Below are 15085 nucleotides of genomic sequence, written 5' to 3' on the forward strand. Positions count from 1 at the left end.
TGTGACACATATTACTGGGAATTAATACAAAAACACATCTTATTGAAAGCAATTTAAATATATATCTTGAGGCATGCCTTTAATCATTTGTTTGCTTGAACTTGAAGTACATCACTTCTATAACTCAACATATTACTACGTTAATCCATTCGGTGGCATAAATTAAAATTTTTTATTGCCTGATAAGACTGAACACCTTTATTCTTCCATCGATAATGACTTCACTTGCGCTATATAAAACTTTGAGACCCACAGGAGCTCTTAGTATACAAAATGAAGGCGTGCGTACTCCTATTGGCAGCCCTTTTGGGGTTTTGCACTGGCTTCACTGTACCCCACACCAGTGTCCACCCACGGGACCTAAAGATCCAACAGCGCAGCATCGAGGGCAGAATCACCAATGGGAACGAGGCGACCGAGGGTCAGGTGCCCTACATCGTGGGAGTGAGCCTGAACAGCAATGGCAATTGGTGGTGGTGCGGAGGATCCATCATCGGAAACACTTGGGTACTTACCGCTGCCCACTGCACCGCTGGGTAGGTTGAAAATACATAAAATAAAGAAAGCAGCTTCTTAAGTTTTATCTTACGCCCTCAGTGCTGATGAGGCTTCACTGTACTACGGCGCCATCAACTACAACGAGCCTGCCTTCCGCCACACGGTCAGCAGTGAGAACTTCATCAGGTATCCGGGTTACGTTGGCCTGGATCATGATTTGGCCCTGATCCGGACTCCCCATGTGGACTTCAACAGCCTGGTCAACAAAATTGAGTTGCCCAGCCTGAATGATCGTTACAATTCGTACGAAAACAACTGGGCTCAGGCTTCCGGTTGGGGCGCCATTTACGATGGCAGCAATGTGGTGGAGGATCTCCGAGTGGTGGATGTGCGGGTAATCTCCGTGTCCGATTGCCAGGCCTACTATGGAACTGAGACTGCCACCGATAACGTCATTTGCGTGGACACTCCGGACGGCAAGTCCACCTGCCAGGGAGACTCCGGTGGCCCACTGGTCACCAAGGAGGGTGATAAGCTGATCGGAGTCACTTCATTTGGCTCCATCTATGGCTGCCAGTCTGGAGCGCCGGCTGGATTCACTCGAGTGACCAATTACTTGGAGTGGATCAAGGAGGAGACTGGCATTTACTATTAAATGTGGTTGATGAACCTCTTTCACTGAATAAAACTCAGATTTGAACGTATTATTCAAATTATTCATATTCTAACAATAGATGTTCACACATGCTGCCACTCATATTATTCCTAATACAATAATGCCCTATCTGAATAGATTGAAGTACTTAAAGCTGTTATTCTCTTTGCTGGCGCTTCATTCATACTGCCAAACACTCAGCTTAAGTATCTACTAATATAAATTAAACTTTTTCATTGATAAAAGTGACTGCGCGATAAGATTTGCCTCTTTGAATTAGCATTGATAATGATTTTGGCCATATAATTTTTAGCTATATTATATTGGGACCACCACGGAGCGTTTTAGTCTGCTAACATGAGGGGTCTTACACTCTTGTCGCTCGCCTTCCTTGGGGTCTGTAGTGCCCTCACTGTGCCCCACTCGCTGGTCCACCCACGCGATCTGGAGATTCGCCATGGAGGAGTGGAGGGTCGTATTACCAACGGAAACCAGGCGTCCGAGGGTCAGGTGCCCTACATCGTGGGTGTGAGCTTGAACAGCAACGGAAACTGGTGGTGGTGCGGGGGATCCATAATCGGACACACTTGGGTGCTCACCGCCGCCCACTGCACTGCTAAGTAAATAATTTAATTCGTCAAATTATTAGATCTTTTTTTAATAAAAAATTTTTTACAGTGCCGATGAGGCTTCACTGTACTATGGCGCCATCAACTACAATGAGCCTGCCTTCCGCCACACAGTCAGCAGTGAGAACTTCATCAGGTATCCCCACTATGTGGGTCTCGATCATGATTTGGCCCTGATCCGGACGCCCCATGTGGACTTCTACAGCCTGGTCAACAAAATAGAGCTTCCCAGCCTGGATGACCGCTACAACTCCTACGAGAACAGTTGGGTTCAGGCCGCAGGATGGGGTGCCATCTACGATGGCAGCAATGTGGTGGAGGATCTGCGAGTGGTGGATCTGAAGGTGATTTCCGTGGCGGAGTGCCAGTCCTACTACGGAACTGAAACCGCCTCCGAGAACACCATCTGTGTGGAGACTCCGGACGGAAAGGCCACCTGCCAGGGTGATTCTGGTGGTCCTCTGGTCACAAAGGAGGGCGATAAGCTTATCGGAATCACTTCCTTTGTCTCCGATTACGGATGCCAGGTTGGAGGTCCGGCTGGCTTCACTAGAGTCACCAAATACCTGGAATGGATCAAGGAGGAGACCGGAATCTATTATTAAAAGAAAACTTTGTTATTTTAAGAGCATAAATGTGCCGAAAGAAGGTTGAAATAAATAAAGAACATTCGCTGTAATATCTTCTTTCTTATTTAATAATTTATCACTAAGAAGATAGAGGTAAACGAATTTTAAGAAATAATAGCTGATTATTAGTACAATGCAACACCAATATCATATAAAAAGCTGCGCGTAATCTTTTTATTTGTTGTTTGATAAGCAGACGTAAACGTAAAATCTAGTTCAATCTAGTAAAAAAAAACTGGACAACGAGTCGTATGATTTATTTTCGATTTCCTCCTTTAGGGATTTGTAATAAGTACTTTCCTATGAGATGCGATTCTTATAAATCTGAAACACTACTTCTCGTTTGTGCAAGCAATATAATATATTTTAGGTGATTCGAATGTCCTTAAATGTTATTATCAAACTTTAAAGTAAGTAGCAAATATGGCACATGTCATTCCACTTCAGATGTGTGCCATAATTTAGGAAAAGAAATCACTAGTAGTGGACTTATCAGTCGGTGACGGCTCGCGATGATAACTTGTTCAAAATTTACAGTCCTCCAGTTTTACATACATGCAGAAGGGCTCTTGGACGAGATAAGACTCCGGACTTCTTCTCTATAAAAAGGCGCTTCGGTTTCGGAACACCATTGAGTTGCAAGACTTGACCAAGATGAAACTGTTCGTATTCCTGGCCTTGGCCGTGGCCGCAGCCACTGCTGTGCCCGCTCCCGCCCAGAAGCTGACCCCGACGCCCGTCAAGGACATCCAGGGTCGCATCACCAACGGCTACCCGGCCTACGAGGGCAAGGTGCCCTACATCGTGGGTCTGCTCTTCAGCGGCAACGGAAACTGGTGGTGCGGTGGCTCGATCATCGGCAACACCTGGGTCCTGACCGCCGCCCACTGCACCAACGGAGCCAGCGGAGTGACCATCAACTACGGAGCCAGCATCCGCACCCAGCCCCAGTACACCCACTGGGTGGGCAGTGGCGACATCATCCAGCACCACCACTACAACAGCGGCAACCTCCACAACGACATCTCCCTGATCCGCACCCCGCACGTCGACTTCTGGAGCCTCGTCAACAGGGTGGAGCTGCCCAGCTACAACGACCGCTACAACGACTACGCCGGACACTGGGCCGTGGCCTCCGGATGGGGCGGCACCTACGATGGCAGCCCACTGCCCGACTGGCTCCAGTCCGTCGATGTCCAGATCATGTCCCAAAGTGACTGCAGCCGCACCTGGTCTCTCCACGACAACATGATCTGCATCAACACCGAAGGCGGCAAGTCCACCTGCGGAGGCGACTCCGGTGGCCCTCTGGTCACACACGACGGCAGCCGCCTGGTTGGAGTGACCTCCTACGGCTCCTCCGCCGGCTGCCAGGCCGGCCACCCCGCCGTCTTCTCCCGCGTCACCGGATACCTGGACTGGATCCGCGACAACACCGGCATCTCCTACTAAGCAGCTGATCCTTCCCAAAAGTTCAATAAACGATTATAGCAAACGACTTGAGTTCTGTATTGGGGATGGGGTCCAGATGAGTTCTTGCTTTACCAAAGTTATCACAGAACTATTTGCAAATAGGGGAAATTATTGAAACTCATCTTAATCTTAACCAGACGGTGTTCTTCGCATCTCATTTCACATGGGGATTGAGCATCGGAAGGAATCAAGCTGTTGGAACACTCAGTGACGACTGGATAACCGAATAACTACTAAAACCACTCGGACTGCATTGAAAGCTAATCGGGATGGGCTTAATTTATATATTTGGGAAAAGAATGCTTATGATTAAAATGTATGCATCTGACAGCCGTGTTGTAATATGCGCAATATATAATATATAACTTCTTCAGTTAATAAGGCAATAAGTAAAGGCAATACCAACATAGTTTAATTGAGTTAAATAACTTATTTTAATATAAAATAAATTGAAAGTTTCCTGGACATTATAAAGTGTATAAACATAATGTAAGGAGCTGTTAGTATATATAAATTTGCATCTGGATTGTTCTCTTTGAAATGTTTCTATATATTTCCAGACACTATATCCACCGCTATATCTACCACTGTATCTACCACTATATCTACAGTTAAATGAATTAATTCGCTATTTTGCTATAATCGTTTATTGAACTTTTGGGAAGGATCAGCTGCTTAGTAGGAGATGCCGGTGTTGTCGCGGATCCAGTCCAGGTATCCGGTGACGCGGGAGAAGACGGCGGGGTGGCCGGCCTGGCAGCCGGCGGAGGAGCCGTAGGAGGTCACTCCAACCAGGCGGCTGCCGTCGTGTGTGACCAGAGGGCCACCGGAGTCGCCTCCGCAGGTGGACTTGCCGCCTTCGGTGTTGATGCAGATCATGTTGTCGTGGAGAGACCAGGTGCGGCTGCAGTCACTTTGGGACATGATCTGGACATCGACGGACTGGAGCCAGTCGGGCAGTGGGCTGCCATCGTAGGTGCCGCCCCATCCGGAGGCCACGGCCCAGTGTCCGGCGTAGTCGTTGTAGCGGTCGTTGTAGCTGGGCAGCTCCACCCTGTTGACGAGGCTCCAGAAGTCGACGTGCGGGGTGCGGATCAGGGAGATGTCGTTGTGGAGGTTGCCGCTGTTGTAGTGGTGGTGCTGGATGATGTCGCCACTGCCCACCCAGTGGGTGTACTGGGGCTGGGTGCGGATGCTGGCTCCGTAGTTGATGGTCACTCCGCTGGCTCCGTTGGTGCAGTGGGCGGCGGTCAGGACCCAGGTGTTGCCGATGATCGAACCACCGCACCACCAGTTTCCGTTGCCGCTGAAGAGCAGACCCACGATGTAGGGCACCTTGCCCTCGTAGGCCGGGTAGCCGTTGGTGATGCGACCCTGGATGTCCTTGACGGGCGTCGGGGTCAGCTTCTGGGCGGGAGCGGGCACAGCAGTGGCTGCGGCCACGGCCAAGGCCAGGAATACGAACAGTTTCATCTTGGTCAAGTCTTGCAACTCAATGGTGTTCCGAAAGCGAAGCGCCTTTTTATACTGAAGGAATCCGTTGTCTTATCTTGACCAAGAGCTGAACTACGTATATGTTGAGCTGGAGGGCAGTAAATTAATATCATCCATATTTCATAGGTGGAAGAAAAATAAACAACGCAGAAGTTAGTACAACAATCTACATAATGTAAACTTATCAGTTTTCGATGATTTGCGAATCAGTGAGAAATACAATAAATTAAATTTTAAATACGTTTCATCAGTTGCAATTCATAAAATCATTTTCGACGTGGGTACCTTCAATCTTCTTAAACACATAATTATCTTATCGGTGTCATAAAGCAAATCAGTATTGATATTATTGACTTTTATGAGTTGGGGAGATCACATTGAGGGTTTAGAAATATCATTTTACTACGGATGGCCATAAATTAGATTCTATTCCGCAATCTTGACGCTTCCGTTGGGGAGACAGTGAAAGTGCAAGCTGCTACGCAAACCCTGGGAAAATGATCTCTTTCGCTTTTCTCGTGGAAAACTGAGCACATAACTCACAAGGGCCCTTAAATGCTAAATAAGGCAGGAGTTCTGCTGGAGGCCAATGAATCATTGAGTGCCACACAGTTGTACACTGCAGGAAATCATGATGGAACTCAAGATGGCCTTTATTTTGTGAGAATTTATGAGCAGGAATGTTCAGCTAGCCACATTTGTGCAATAGGGCGTACCTTTATATAATTACGAGAATGGCATTTAGGTACTTTCAGCTATGTCCCCTAATTAATTCGCACTTAATGAGTTCCCAGCTGCAGCTGTGGCTTTAACTTTGAAATTCCTTGGCCCACCACTTCCTTCCACCTCCATTTGGAGCAATGCGCGTGGAGTGTGGAGTGCATTGGCCCCGTTGAAACCCCGTACGACTTGAACACGTACGATGCCATTCCGCCCGGAGCTCCATTGAACCCCACCTTATGAACCCACATCCTCGCACACATCTCAAAGGGGCTCTGTGCTCCGTGGAAGTGGGTTTGTTCCTTTTCCTTTGCTCCTTTGCTCCGCCTTTGGCCAGGAGGCTGGCATTTAGTTCCAAGTGCATTGACATACAAAAGCACTGCGAGCGCCCTGAAGTAGGCAACATTCAACATTCAACATTCAAGGCTCAAGACGCTTGGCGGCCAAGGACGAGTTGGGATTTCAGGGGGTTTCTTAGCTGTGCTAGCTCTGATTAATCAATATTAATCAATCAGCAAGTCAGAATCACTGACCCAGTGCCAAAAAGGCATTCAAAGCCATGTCTTTTCCGCAGTTACTCGACTGTAAACTGCAAGTGTGGTGTGTTTTCTGGGTCTGTTGGTTAGCCAGGAGCTTAAAAGCTTCAAGTCATGTTTCCCAATTGTAAGGGCTGTTCTCGTCGAACCGACGGATTTTGAATAGCTTTCCTGGGTGTTTAGTTCTGGGATATGAACCCAAAACCGTTGATTCCTGGTATACTCGCAAATTAACACCCTCATGCTACTTATTCCATTTTAAGTAGCTTTCACTTGCGGCTTGAATAGATGTTAACAAGAGCGCAACGTGTGTAAATTCTTGGGATTTTGTTCAACGATCTGCATTGTTGTCTACTTTTAGACACCTTCATGGTATCATGTCATCCAAATATGTGCAGATACGCTGTTTCATTCATAACCATAAGCGTCTTTTGCGCTTCATCCACAAAACCCACTGGGCAGTATGGATTTTCAGGCGTCAAAGCGATGCGATTCCGTTGCTGGGGCTTCGAAAATCGAAATCGGCTCATCACGTGCCCTGCAACCACAAATGGGCGATAAATTCTTATGCTAAAATCGCTGAAATCGGTTGCTGCCTCCAAATGCAGCCCCACAACTGAAGAAGTGCGGTCAAATGGGCCCATTGACTTGGGGTTGGGCCCACACATTGACCGAGTTTTAGCCACATTGGGCACTAATGTAATTAGTGGAATATAGCGACCAGTGGCTGCCACTTTTCAGCAGTGCAACGCGGCTAATTGGAGGCGGAACATCGTCACGATGGAACACTAAAGGATACAGTGCGCGAAAGGATTACGCCAAGGATTTGCTCCCCAAGGAGCAGGGATAAATGCCCACAGTGTTTGTGAGATGTGAAGTGTTAGCGACTGATTATCCTGATTATCGCGTTCGCATAGACCAGTAAATCAGTGCAGAGATGGGCAGCAATACGGAATCGGATGCCGAGAAGGCGTTGGGCTCTCGCCTGGATTACGACCTGATGATGGCCGAGGAGTACATCCTCAGCGATGTGGAGAAGAATTTCATATTGTCCTGCGAGCGGGGTGACCTGCCAGGTGTCAAGAAGTGAGGACACCCTTCTCCGAATACGAGTAACTTGGCTAATATGCTTTCGTCCTTGAAGGATCCTCGAGGAGTACCAGGGAACGGACAAGTTCAACATTAACTGCACCGATCCCATGAATCGCTCCGCCCTCATTTCGGCCATCGAGAACGAGAACTTCGACCTGATGGTGATCCTGCTGGAGAATAACATCGAGGTGGGCGACGCCCTGCTGCACGCCATCTCCGAGGAGTACGTGGAGGCCGTCGAGGAGCTGCTGCAGTGGGAGGAGACCAACCACAAGGAGGGCCAGCCCTACGTAGGTTACATCCTGCCGCAGGATACGCCACCACTCTTACTCATTTCCCCTCCTCCTTTGGCAGAGCTGGGAGGCGGTGGACCGCTCCAAGTCCACCTTCACCGTGGACATCACGCCCCTGATCCTGGCCGCCCACCGCAATAACTACGAGATACTCAAAATCCTCCTGGATCGCGGTGCCACGCTGCCCATGCCGCACGACGTCAAGTGAGTGGCGATGTAGGGATGCAGTGATGTAGCTATGTAGTGAGCTTCCTCGTCCTTCGAGCGGCACGTTCCATTGTTTGTCCAATTGGCAACACACTTATGTAGCAGCTCGCTGGGTGCCTCTAATTTTAGATAATTGCGGGCAAATTAGGGTGAAATGTTTATACAGGGTGTGATGTTGTTTGTGCGAAAAGAAGGTCCTTGAATGTCCTTAAATGGGGTCAATGTCCTTGCTAACGCAGCTAATATCAGTTTATCCTTTGAAGTAACTTTGTATAAGTATAGAAGGGTCCTTGGTAGTCCTTTCAGCAAGACTTAAATTGGCTAATTGTTACAGGTGCGGCTGCGATGAGTGTGTGACCTCCCAGACGACGGACTCCCTGCGCCACTCGCAGTCGAGGATCAACGCATACCGCGCCCTGTCCGCCAGCTCGCTGATAGCGCTCAGCTCCCGGGACCCTGTACTGACCGCCTTCCAGTTGTCCTGGGAACTCAAGCGCCTGCAGGCGATGGAATCGGAGTTTCGTGCCGAATACACGGTACGGTAGTAGTCTGCAATGTAAGCGGTGGCCAGTAGTGTGCCACTATAGTCCATGCGAATGCGAATGCGAGCCTTTGTTTGTGTTTGCCCAACAGGAGATGCGTCAGATGGTGCAGGACTTCGGTACCTCGCTCCTGGACCACGCACGCACATCCATGGAGCTGGAGGTGATGCTCAACTTCAACCACGAGCCGTCCCACGACATCTGGTGTCTTGGCCAGCGGCAAACTCTGGAACGACTGAAGCTGGCCATTCGCTACAAGCAGAAGACGGTGGGTTTGGACTAGTCCTTTGTTCCTTACTTGCTTCTTTTTTTTTAGAAGTTATATTTGTTTTAAAGGGCTAACTGTAACAAATAGATAACATTAATCTTAATACCTCCTAGTTTGTGGCACATCCAAACGTGCAACAGTTGCTGGCCGCCATTTGGTACGACGGACTGCCGGGATTCCGGCGCAAACAGGCCTCTCAGCAGCTGATGGACGTGGTGAAGCTGGGCTGCAGCTTCCCCATCTACAGCTTGAAGTACATCCTGGCCCCGGATTCCGATGGGGCCAAGTTCATGCGCAAGCCCTTTGTCAAGTTCATCACGCACTCCTGTTCCTACATGTTCTTCCTGAGTGCGTAAAGTGGATGCTTAATACTCCATACATCTAAATGTACCAACATTCACAGTGCTCCTGGGTGCTGCCTCCCTGAGGGTGGTGCAAATCACCTTTGAACTCCTCGCCTTTCCCTGGATGCTGACCATGCTGGAGGATTGGCGCAAGCACGAGAGAGGTTCCCTACCAGGTCCCATCGAACTGGCAATCATCACCTACATAATGGCACTGATATTTGAGGAACTGAAATCGCTGTACTCGGATGGCTTGTTTGAGTACATCATGGATCTTTGGAACATAGTGGACTACATATCGAACATGTTCTATGTGACGTGGATTCTTTGTAGAGCCACCGCTTGGGTTATCGTCCATGTGAGTTCATATAACTAACTAATGGATGAAGTGGAGTCACTGTAAGTAATTGATTTCAGCGCGATCTCTGGTTCCGGGGCATAGATCCGTACTTCCCACGGGAGCACTGGCATCCGTTCGATCCAATGCTTCTATCGGAGGGCGCCTTTGCCGCCGGAATGGTCTTCTCCTACCTGAAGCTTGTCCACATCTTCTCCATTAATCCGCACTTGGGACCCTTGCAAGTTTCACTGGGTCGCATGATAATCGATATCATAAAGTTCTTCTTCATCTACACACTGGTCTTGTTTGCCTTCGGATGTGGTCTCAATCAGTTGCTGTGGTACTACGCTGAGCTCGAGAAGAACAAGTGCTATCACCTGCATCCCGATGTGGCTGACTTTGATGACCAGGAGAAGGCTTGTACCATCTGGCGTCGATTTTCCAAGTATGTTACTTTCATTTCTATGCACTATCATATTGATTGTGAATATACCATTTAATTGTACTTTAGCTTATTCGAGACATCGCAATCGCTCTTCTGGGCCTCCTTTGGTCTGGTGGATCTGGTCTCCTTTGATCTGGCGGGAATCAAGAGCTTCACCCGTTTCTGGGCCCTGCTGATGTTCGGCTCCTATTCGGTTATCAACATCATTGTGCTCCTCAACATGCTGATTGCCATGATGTCCAACTCCTACCAAATCATCTCGGAGCGAGCCGACACCGAGTGGAAGTTCGCCCGATCCCAGCTGTGGATGAGCTACTTCGAGGATGGCGGCACCATTCCACCGCCCTTCAATCTCTGTCCCAACATGAAGATGCTGAGGAAGACGCTGGGGCGAAAGCGACCGTCACGCACCAAGAGCTTTATGGTAAGATACACTCAGAGAAATGCAATATCCGCTGAATATTTTAGCCTAACCATTATACATAGTGAAATATATAAAGATAAATTAAATTCAGTGTACTTTACATTGAAATGATATTTCGAATCAAGTAACTTTTAAAAGTAAGTAGCGTTTGGAAAACTTAGATTTTTCCAAGTTTAAACACCTCACAGTGAGAGGCGGTTCACAATCAATACAAATCTTTAGCGAAATCATTTTCAATCAAGCCCATGCAGAGCTCTCTGTGCGTCAAAGCGACATCCTAATACATCCTTTTCTGTGTCCTTCCACCCCCCAATGCTCCCTTTTTAACCAACTCCCAGCGAAAGTCCATGGAACGGGCACAGACTCTGCATGACAAAGTGATGAAGCTGCTGGTCAGGAGGTACATTACGGCGGAGCAGAGGCGGCGGGACGATTACGGCATTACCGAGGATGATATCATTGAGGTGCGCCAGGACATCAGCTCTTTGCGGTTCGAGTTGCTGGAGATTTTTACCAACAATAGCTGGGATGTGCCCGACATTGAGAAGAAGTCGCAGGGTAAGGGAAGCCTACCCACATCCAAATTGGCCACTCACACTTGTCCTAAGATAGTCCTAGTAGTAAATATGAATAGTTATTTACCAGTAGCTAATGAATACCTAATAAAATTCACAACTTGAATCACTATTTGGGTTATGTTATGCTAGGAAACTACTAATTTTTGGCAGCAAATCCATAATAAATGATTACTTTTACTTTCGAAGGAGTTGCTCGAACCACCAAGGGCAAGGTGATGGAACGCCGCATCCTTAAGGACTTCCAGATTGGCTTTGTCGAGAATCTGAAGCAGGAAATGAGCGAATCCGAGAGCGGACGAGATATATTCTCCTCCTTGGCCAAGGTCATCGGCAGAAAGAAGACCCAGAAGGGGTGGGTACAATTGAATCTGTAGGATCCTTTGAGTAATGGTTATAATCATAAATAGAGACAAGGATTGGAACGCCATTGCGAGGAAGAATACTTTCGCCTCCGATCCCATTGGCTCCAAGCGGTCCTCCATGCAACGTCATAGCCAGCGCAGCTTGAGGAGGAAGATCATCGAGCAAGCGAACGAGGGTCTACAGATGAACCAGAACCAACTGATTGGTAAATTACCAAAGGTCTGTCCAATGCATTTAGTTTTCAAAACACTTGATCTCGTCCAGAATTCAATCCCAACTTGGGTGATGTGACGCGTGCAACAAGAGTGGCCTATGTCAAGTTCATGCGAAAGAAGATGGCTGCCGACGAGGTATCCTTGGCCGATGATGAGGGTGCTCCAAACGGCGACGTGGAGAAGAAGCCGCTGGATGCCTCTGGGGTACAGTTCAATCAATATTTCTATGCCACATCCCTGGCTTATATATGATTCTATTTGCAGTCCAAGAAGTCCATAACTAGTGGTGGAGCAGGAGGAGGAGCTTCTATGCTGGCTGCAGCTGCTTTAAGAGCATCGGTCAAGAATGTGGATGAAAAGTCCGGAGCTAGTGACAAGGACCAGAAGTCCGATGGCAAGTCCGGCACGACGAGCCAGCCAACGGATGACAAGAAACCAGGTGACGATAAGGATAAACAGCAGCCTCCCAAGGACTCCAAGCCGCCAGCAGCGGGTCCCAAGCCCGGGGATCAGAAGCCAACTCCGGGTGCGGGAGCTCCAAAGCCCCAAGCAGCTGGCACTGTCAGCAAGCCCAGTGACCCACAAAAGAAGGACGCTCCGGCACCACCAAGCAAACCGGGAGACACTAAGCCTTCTGCACCCAAACCTGGAGAACCCGCAAAGCCCGAGGCCGCGGCCAAAAAGGAGGAGTCTTCTAAGACCGAGGCCAGCAAGCCGACAGTCACAAATGGAGCAGCCAAGAGCGCAGCTCCCTCCGCTCCTTCGGATGCCAAGCCTGATCCGAAACTGAAACCGGGAGCAGCTGGAGCACCAGAAGCAACGAAGGCGACCAATGGAGCCTCCAAGCCGGACGACAAGAAGAGCGGGCCGGAGGAGTCCAAAAAGGCTCCAGCAGACTCCAAGCCAGGAGACGGAGCCAAGGACAAGGATAAGAAACCGGGCGATGATAAGGATAAGAAATCTGGCGACGACAAAGACAAGAAACCTGCCGACAATAATGATAAGAAGCCAGGTGATGACAAGGACAAGAAACCGGGTGACGATAAGGATAAGAAGCCGGGCGACGATAAGGATAAGAAGCCAGGTGACGACAAGGACAAGGACAAGAAGCCAGGTGATGATAAGGACAAGAAGCCTGCCGATGACAAGGACAAGGACAAAAAACCAGGAGCAGCTCCTCTGAAGCCGGCGATCAAGGTGGGTCAGAGCAGTGCGGCAGCTGGCGGAGAACGGGGCAAATCCACAGTCACAGGACGCATGATCTCCGGCTGGCTTTAAACCACGTCCGGAATGCAGTTTCATAGCAGTTAATATTAGTTAAGTGCCTTGTTTGTGTGAACAATAAACGAATCTCAAGTACCATAGTTCTGCAACTTGTTGCTAAAGGCCACCTGTTGCTAGCAACATCTGATTTGCATCGCAGCAACATTCATCATCCGCCCCGTTGTTCCAGTGGCAATTTGTTTGTCTGCCATCCTTCCGCCTGCTTTTTTGGCCTATAAAAGAACGTGAACTTCGACCAGAGGCATCAGAAGAACAGTGACCGTTCCGAGGATAACATCAGACCGAGAAACATATTCGCCAAGCCAGTGTTTCATCCCAAATAGTCTTGCAGATATGAAATCAATGTTGGTGCACATAGTCTTAGTGATTTTCATAATAGCCGAATTCAGTACAGCTGGTGAGTGGTTACAAAGTTACAAAAACGCTTTCAAGGAAATCTTATACAACAATCTAGTCTATCGCGACTAAAATGCTGCTGCTATCTTTGGTTAACTTTTAAGTGAAAAAGTAAAAAGCTTTATAATAATTTTCAATACTATTTTGCAGCATCTTTAAAAGAAAAAGGTAAAGAGACCTTTTCATTTATTTATGAAACGTTTTACTTAGAAAAGTTGTTCATTATTACTTTATGCATTTTTAACAATTAAAGCACTTCTTGAAGAGGCATGCAATTTCAGTCTTACACAGTGGCTATATATATATATTAAACTCTTTAAATCGAAAAGGTGAAATATTTCGAATCCAACCGCTAAAATAATTAAAACCACCACAGAAGAGTCAAATGAGAAGCAAATATTTGTGTTACCATACATCTATGTGTACTTAACTAACTTGCAAGATATGTAAGAAAAGAACTAAATTGTTATCAAGCAATTCAAATTTAAGTAAGGTGGTTTTGATCACACAAGAAGTTCCAAAAAAACTTGAAATTACTGTGCCCATTAAAATGAGTTTATAACTTGAGTTATTTTGGCGGTTAGGGTACGAAAATAGCCAATTCCACAGAGAATTAAAAACAAAATGATGAAAACCCATGAATAAATTGCAATCCCCAAAACACTCCATCCAGAGACGGACCACGACAAGAACCGGCGAGGTGCCAACATGGGGCTCTATGCCTTCCCGCGCGTTGGCCGCAGCGATCCCAGTCTGGCCAACAGTCTCCGCGACGGATTAGAGGCCGGCGTCCTCGACGGCATTTACGGAGATGCCTCCCAGGAGGATTACAATGGTAAGTCGTTGCGTCCGAAAACGGTTGACTAATTGGTCCTAACGCCCCGGGGACGCGGGTGTGCCATTCCAGAGGCTGATTTCCAGAAGAGGGCCAGCGGTCTGGTGGCCTTCCCACGCGTTGGCCGCGGTGACGCCGAGCTGAGGAAGTGGGCCCACCTCCTGGCTCTGCAACAGGTGCTGGACAAGCGCACGGGTCCCAGTGCCTCCTCGGGTTTGTGGTTTGGTCCCCGGCTGGGCAAGCGAAGTGTGGACGCCCAGTCCTTTGCGGACAGCTCCAAGGGACAGAAGGAACTCAACTAGACGCACTGACTCCTCCCACTGATGGATGTCCCACTGATGTAGGACCGCTTTTGACACTCTGAATGTCGTGGACACTTTTGTATATCAAAGAGAACGCTTCTAATTGAATATTGTAACGGGTATACAGCAAATATGTTTTTCGGTCAAATATATATATTATAAACAAGAGAGAACGCTGTAGTCGAGTTTCTCGACTATCTGATACCCGTTACTGTGGTGCGGGGTCCGGTGTCTGGTGTCCGGGGTCCGGGGTCCGGGGTGCGGGGTGCGGGGTGCGGGGTCCGGGGTGCGGGGTCCGGGGTGCGGGGTGCGGTGTCCGGGGTCCGGGGTGCGGGGTCAGTTGTCCGGGGTGCGGGGTCAAGTGTCCGGGGTGCGGGGTGCGGGGTGCGGGGTGCGGGGTGCGGGGTCCGGGGTGCGGGGTCAGTTGTCCGGGGTGCGGGGTCCGGTGTCCGGTGTGCGGGGTCAGTTGTCCGGGGTGCGGGGTGCGGGGTCAGTTGTCCGGGGTGCGTGGTCCGTGGTGCGG

The 15085-nt window shown here is 48.7% G+C and overlaps 6 protein-coding genes across 6 annotated transcripts; 5 read left to right on the plus strand and 1 right to left on the minus strand.

Moving 5' to 3' along the window:
- Nucleotides 1-269: 269 nt before the first annotated feature.
- On the plus strand, nucleotides 270-1202 carry LOC120453918 (serine protease 3-like). The gene is made up of 2 exons (XM_039638853.1): nucleotides 270-536; nucleotides 598-1202. The coding sequence occupies exons 1-2, from the start codon at nucleotides 274-276 to the stop codon at nucleotides 1151-1153; spliced, it is 819 nt and encodes a 272-aa protein (XP_039494787.1). The 5' UTR covers nucleotides 270-273; the 3' UTR covers nucleotides 1154-1202.
- Nucleotides 1203-1480: 278 nt separating this feature from the next.
- On the plus strand, nucleotides 1481-2461 carry LOC120453922 (serine protease 3). Its single transcript, XM_039638857.1, has 2 exons — nucleotides 1481-1773; nucleotides 1832-2461. Exons 1-2 carry the CDS (start codon nucleotides 1511-1513, stop codon nucleotides 2385-2387), a joined length of 819 nt encoding a protein of 272 aa, XP_039494791.1. The 5' UTR covers nucleotides 1481-1510; the 3' UTR covers nucleotides 2388-2461.
- A 572-nt stretch (nucleotides 2462-3033) lies between these two features.
- On the plus strand, nucleotides 3034-3906 carry LOC120453614 (serine protease 1). Its single transcript, XM_039638394.2, has one exon. It carries the CDS (start codon nucleotides 3066-3068, stop codon nucleotides 3861-3863), a length of 798 nt encoding a protein of 265 aa, XP_039494328.1. The 5' UTR covers nucleotides 3034-3065; the 3' UTR covers nucleotides 3864-3906.
- A 609-nt stretch (nucleotides 3907-4515) lies between these two features.
- LOC120453672 (serine protease 1) lies at nucleotides 4516-5380 on the minus strand. The gene has a single exon (XM_039638482.2). The coding sequence runs from the start codon at nucleotides 5355-5357 to the stop codon at nucleotides 4560-4562; it is 798 nt and encodes a 265-aa protein (XP_039494416.1). The 5' UTR covers nucleotides 5358-5380; the 3' UTR covers nucleotides 4516-4559.
- Nucleotides 5381-7365: 1985 nt separating this feature from the next.
- LOC120452252 (transient receptor potential protein) lies at nucleotides 7366-13104 on the plus strand. Its single transcript, XM_039636380.1, has 14 exons — nucleotides 7366-7720; nucleotides 7779-8016; nucleotides 8081-8223; nucleotides 8561-8762; nucleotides 8860-9036; nucleotides 9150-9384; nucleotides 9440-9738; nucleotides 9798-10165; nucleotides 10232-10589; nucleotides 10928-11147; nucleotides 11354-11519; nucleotides 11575-11735; nucleotides 11795-11949; nucleotides 12010-13104. Exons 1-14 carry the CDS (start codon nucleotides 7572-7574, stop codon nucleotides 13021-13023), a joined length of 3885 nt encoding a protein of 1294 aa, XP_039492314.1. The 5' UTR covers nucleotides 7366-7571; the 3' UTR covers nucleotides 13024-13104.
- A 154-nt stretch (nucleotides 13105-13258) lies between these two features.
- On the plus strand, nucleotides 13259-14720 carry LOC120452253 (cardio acceleratory peptide 2b). The gene is made up of 3 exons (XM_039636381.2): nucleotides 13259-13426; nucleotides 14099-14260; nucleotides 14333-14720. The coding sequence occupies exons 1-3, from the start codon at nucleotides 13363-13365 to the stop codon at nucleotides 14560-14562; spliced, it is 456 nt and encodes a 151-aa protein (XP_039492315.1). The 5' UTR covers nucleotides 13259-13362; the 3' UTR covers nucleotides 14563-14720.
- The last annotated feature ends 365 nt before the right edge of the window (nucleotides 14721-15085 follow it).

This window comes from Drosophila santomea, chromosome 3R (genome assembly GCF_016746245.2).
Source record: "Drosophila santomea strain STO CAGO 1482 chromosome 3R, Prin_Dsan_1.1, whole genome shotgun sequence".
Classification (NCBI taxonomy): Eukaryota; Metazoa; Arthropoda; class Insecta; order Diptera; family Drosophilidae; genus Drosophila; species Drosophila santomea.

Coding starts and splice junctions, on each gene's coding strand:
- LOC120453922 (XM_039638857.1), top strand. CDS start 1,511: ATGAGGGGTCTTACACTCTTGTCGCTCGCCTTCCTTGGGGTCTGTAGT. Junction 1,774..1,831: donor GCCGCCCACTGCACTGCTAA/GTAAATAATTTA, acceptor AATTTTTTACAG/TGCCGATGAGGCTTCACTGT.
- LOC120453614 (XM_039638394.2), top strand. CDS start 3,066: ATGAAACTGTTCGTATTCCTGGCCTTGGCCGTGGCCGCAGCCACTGCT.
- LOC120453672 (XM_039638482.2), bottom strand. CDS start 5,357: ATGAAACTGTTCGTATTCCTGGCCTTGGCCGTGGCCGCAGCCACTGCT.
- LOC120452252 (XM_039636380.1), top strand. CDS start 7,572: ATGGGCAGCAATACGGAATCGGATGCCGAGAAGGCGTTGGGCTCTCGC. Junction 9,739..9,797: donor CCGCTTGGGTTATCGTCCAT/GTGAGTTCATAT, acceptor AATTGATTTCAG/CGCGATCTCTGGTTCCGGGG. Junction 11,950..12,009: donor AGCCGCTGGATGCCTCTGGG/GTACAGTTCAAT, acceptor TTCTATTTGCAG/TCCAAGAAGTCCATAACTAG.
- LOC120452253 (XM_039636381.2), top strand. CDS start 13,363: ATGAAATCAATGTTGGTGCACATAGTCTTAGTGATTTTCATAATAGCC. Junction 13,427..14,098: donor AGCCGAATTCAGTACAGCTG/GTGAGTGGTTAC, acceptor CACTCCATCCAG/AGACGGACCACGACAAGAAC. Junction 14,261..14,332: donor CTCCCAGGAGGATTACAATG/GTAAGTCGTTGC, acceptor GTGCCATTCCAG/AGGCTGATTTCCAGAAGAGG.
- LOC120453918 (XM_039638853.1), top strand. CDS start 274: ATGAAGGCGTGCGTACTCCTATTGGCAGCCCTTTTGGGGTTTTGCACT. Junction 537..597: donor GCTGCCCACTGCACCGCTGG/GTAGGTTGAAAA, acceptor TTACGCCCTCAG/TGCTGATGAGGCTTCACTGT.